Source organism: Cyprinodon variegatus, unplaced genomic scaffold, assembly GCF_000732505.1.
Source record: "Cyprinodon variegatus isolate N-32 unplaced genomic scaffold, C_variegatus-1.0 Scaffold1103, whole genome shotgun sequence".
Lineage (NCBI taxonomy): Eukaryota > Metazoa > Chordata > Actinopteri > Cyprinodontiformes > Cyprinodontidae > Cyprinodon > Cyprinodon variegatus.
In genome coordinates this window covers 148,626-152,823 of record NW_015151556.1, presented here as the reverse complement: position 1 = coordinate 152,823, position 4,198 = coordinate 148,626, and the positions used below count along the sequence as shown (strand labels likewise).

The 4,198-nt window shown below is 44.3% G+C and overlaps 1 protein-coding gene across 8 annotated transcripts in view; it reads left to right on the top strand.

Annotated features, from left to right (window-relative positions):
- LOC107101489 (unconventional myosin-VI-like) overlaps positions 1-4,198 on the top strand; it is a 76,546-nt gene that overhangs the window by 30,546 nt on the left and 41,802 nt on the right. For all 8 annotated transcript variants that reach the window (XM_015400439.1, XM_015400438.1, XM_015400437.1 and 5 more), the window contains exon 10: positions 3,080-3,160. In XM_015400439.1, coding sequence (XP_015255925.1) covers positions 3,080-3,160 — 81 coding nt within the window. The remainder of the gene's footprint in view (positions 1-3,079; positions 3,161-4,198) is intronic.

Here is a 4,198-nt window from a genome sequence, read left to right as displayed (position 1 = left end):
CTCCTTCCTGCTTCCGGCTCCTTCCTGCTTCCGGCTCCTTCGGTTCCTTCCTCGGCCTTCAGGCCCTCATGGAGCCACCAAGACGCTCAGAACATCTCAGACCTTCTGTTCAGCAGGAAATCAGCTCATCCTGACAGGAAGCTGTGTGTTCCAAACACTAGGGGGCAGCAGAGACTAATTTATCACCAGGATTAGTTCAGTGTTTCTCCAGGAATGAGAGAAACACGGTTTGGATCTTTAATCTGTTTTAAATGAAGGAGTTTTATCAGTTTTAAAAGTCCAGAACATTCTAATAAAACTGGGTGGATCTTTCTCATTATTCTGCTCCCATCGACTCTTTAGGAGAGGCAGCAAAGCTCCTGATCTCTTTACAGGCTGCAGCTCTGCTTTTACCGCCTTTCCTCAGTAGCGTTGTTCCAGATTAGCCGGGTTCTGGTTCTGGCTCCGTCAGGGTCCGTCAGCAGATCATTATTCCTTCAAAGAGATTTAATGATCGCTGATGTTCATTCAGCTGCAGCCTTTCCACCCATCAGACCCTGAAGGTAGTGAAAGATGTAAGGTAATCCGATTACCAGGAGTATCGGGTCAGCCATGCAGCGGCTCCTATTAAAGCTCGGCCCAGAGGAACGTTTCATCAAACAGCCGCCAGCGAAAAATGCAACGAGTCCTAAATGAAAGGAAAGGAGCAGCAGACCGGAGCGAAGACGGAGAGGAAAACTGGAAAATAAAGGATGCAAACGGCTGCAAAGGCTTAAATCTGCAGCAAATACAAAAAGTAGCTTAAAGACAGAAACGATGCTCAGTCAGAAAACCTCTGGAAAGAAGAAGCAGGAGTTTAGAAAAAAAGATCTCCAGTGGGAAACGATACAAACCAGATATCTGAACCTTTCTAGACGGCTTCCCTGGAAAACTTTATTTCCTTAGAACGTGATGGTGACGATTCTCAGTCATCCAGGTCAGAGTTGGTCCAAAAAAGTTAAAAAAACAATCCACTGGACTTTGTTTTTAAGTTTGAAGACGTTTCTCTTCCATCCAGGAAGATTTTTCAATTCAAAATGTCAAGAAATAGCGTTTAGTTCCAGATTTTTTTTAGAGTAGCCCAACAAATCCTAGTTTTTGTTTAGAAAACATGCAAATTGAAATGGAGAAAGAAAAAAGTTAAGAAAGAAAAACCGACCTTAAATAGAGGAGGTTGACTCAGATTCCAGCTTTCAAAAACCTCCAATGCAGCGATAGAGTTGATTCCTTCCCGCTATCATCGCAGCCCCAACCTCTTCACAGGAGAACAGACGACCTCGCCTGTTCAGCCAGACCAACAATTCCCTCTAACGACCCCCCTTTCAGAGACATACACTGCAAAAAACTGAAATCTAATTAAGTAATTTTTGCTTAAAATAAGGGTTTTTTTCTTGAATTGAGCAGTTAAGTGAGACACTTTGCCAATAGAATAAGATAATTTATATTTAAAACAAGAAAAAACTATTCCAGTGTCTTATTTTAAGTGCATAATATCTAATCATCTTACTTTAGGAGTAAATATACTCATTCCATTGGCAAATTGTCTTATTTACCTACTGAAATTAAGGGTAAATACACTTAATTTTAGATTTTTTTTACTGATTTCTAGATTGTTTTTGCAGTGTAGACAGGTATGGGGCATTGCAGGCTAACTAAGAAGCCAAACGACCCCCATTCCAAAGGGGGGGACCCGTTCATCCGTTTCTATTTGCATGTTTTCTAAACTAAAACCAGGTTTTGTTGGGCTGCTGGACAAAACCTGGAACTAAACTCTATTTCTGACATTTTGAATTGAAAAATCTTCCTGGATGGAAGAGAAACGTCTTCAAACTTGGAAACAAAGTCCAGAGGATTGATTTTAACTTTTTTCACAGTCTCCTTAGAACCTACTAAGCTGCTGTGAAGGTCTGTGGGTTCCTTTAGACTGCTAACCTGACTCCGCCATTATGATTTGCTCCGCATATCCATCTGGAAACCTTCCGTTGAAGTAATTTTGGGAAGGGGCGAAAATACTGGTTAGCTGATTGGCCTATGTTGGTGATAGACGGGCCAAATAAACCAATCAGATCAACGAAGCATATGACGTACTAACAGAGCGACGACGAAGAGGAGCCAATTGATAGATCAAACTCTTGCTGAAACCAGTCGGGAGAAGAGCAAAAACATCTTTTCCTCTGAGAAAAGCCTCCAGAGCAGTGTTTTGCTCTTCTTTCAGTGAAGAAATACTCTGTAATTCCGATAAAACTTGCTCGATAGCCACGCTAACGCTAGTTTCATCGGCTGAAGCCGCCATGTTCTTTAGACTGAACTGTCGCGCTTCTCGTTGCGTCACACCTCAACCCGCCTCAAAGCCAACGCTGATTGGACGTTCGTTTGGTGAACGGCTCCAAATTTTCTCTCCAGACTGATTAGCGAGTGAAACCTTGAAAGCTCGCGAGATCAGGATGGTCTCACCAGGCTAGTAGACTGCGGCTCTGTTCCGGATCCAGCTGGGAAACCTCGGCCGGACCCAAGAAGTAGATGTTCCATAAAGCCCCCAGTGAGCAGCGAGACCTGGATGGGTTTGGACTGGTTCTGCTGCTCTGTTTGAAAGGCTCTCCTCATGGATCAGAGGTTCTGCTTTATACGCAGATCGAAGCAGCGGATCAGAACCCAGAAGGAAAACAGGAAGTTCTGTCGGCCGATTTCCTTCAGCGGTTCCGAACACGGAGACGCGGAACTCCAGGAAGGAGCGTCTCTAAACGGGTCAGCTGCTGACGTTTATGACCAGATATGAAGGCAACCTTCATCTCCTGGCTCCCAGGAGCTAAGCAGGAGAACAGGCCCTCAGCATCACACATCCGCCACCTTACCCATCAATTATCGGTTTGGAGAAACTCGACGTAAAAGTTTGAAACGCTTCATCTATTGTATCTATAACTAATTATTAGATCTGATTGATCTCCTTCATCCAGGGAGAAATCATTTCTTAAGCTGGATTTGCTTTGTTCCTACAGGAAATCACATCCCTCTGCTAAACCCCAACATGTTCTGCCTTTTCTCTCCTTTGCTTCTCCTGCAGTACCTGAGCAGAGGATGCACCCGCTTCTTCGCCACCAAAGACACGGATCGGCAGATCATGCAGAACCGGAAGAGCTCAGAGGTAATTCAGCCCGGCAGAGGAGACTGAACCGTTTTATTGGATGAAATCGATCCGGTAAATGTTCCTTTAAACACACCTGGGAGGAAAACATGAAGGCTTCTGTGGATCCTGAGCTGCTGTGCAGCGGATGGATCGGGAGGCTCCAGATTTCATGGGTTTGGAGCAGGCGACCCGCTTCAGGTACCGGTAGTTGAAGGTCTGACTTAGCTTCCAGAAGAGGAAACACATTAGAGCAAAATATCAGGATTTATGTCTGGAGGGAAAAATCTCTATGATTTGACTTTGCAGGTGTTTGACCACATTCTGCCAGCAGGGGGAGCAGTTTGACACTTTATGAATCTCTTAATCTTTTAACCTTAAGGGCCTTTAGATTTTTTTTTGTTCTGTTTCTGTTGGTTGAAGGTGGAGAGAATCTCCGTGACGACCATATGGCGGCCCGGTGTGAGTCGCCTGTTAGTGTACAGCTCAGATTTACAGCCCCGCCTCCTCATCACTCTTCCTAAGGCTTCAGTTCAGAACTCCTCATTCCTAGAAAGTTAAAAACCAATCCAATGGACTTTGTTTCCAAGTTTGAAGAATTTACGCTTCCCATCCATGAAGCTTTTTCAATTCAAAATGTCAGAAATAGTGTTGAGTTCCAGGCTTTATAGAGTGAACCAAAAGCAGAGCCTTGTTTTGGCCTAGAAAACATGCAAATTGAACCTGACTACTAGGTCTACCCCTTAGTAATGGGGAGTCGTTTGGGTTCTTTGTTAGGAGCTGGTTATCCTCCCCCAGCAGCGTGTCGCAGTGAGCTTATCGCAGATATTTTAGATTTATGCCCAATATTAAAGCGTGGTCTGTGCTATGTTATCCCACGCCACAACGCCAGAGGGCCAATCAGGAACAAGCTGTGGGCCTAGATAGGACTGGGCGATAATTCAATAACGATATATATCGATCGATAGACGTGTGGCGCAATAGGAAAAAAAGAGGGTCGATAAAAGTTCGATAAAAAAGAAACGCAGTTTTCCTTCCTTCTCATTGTAGCCTAGCATG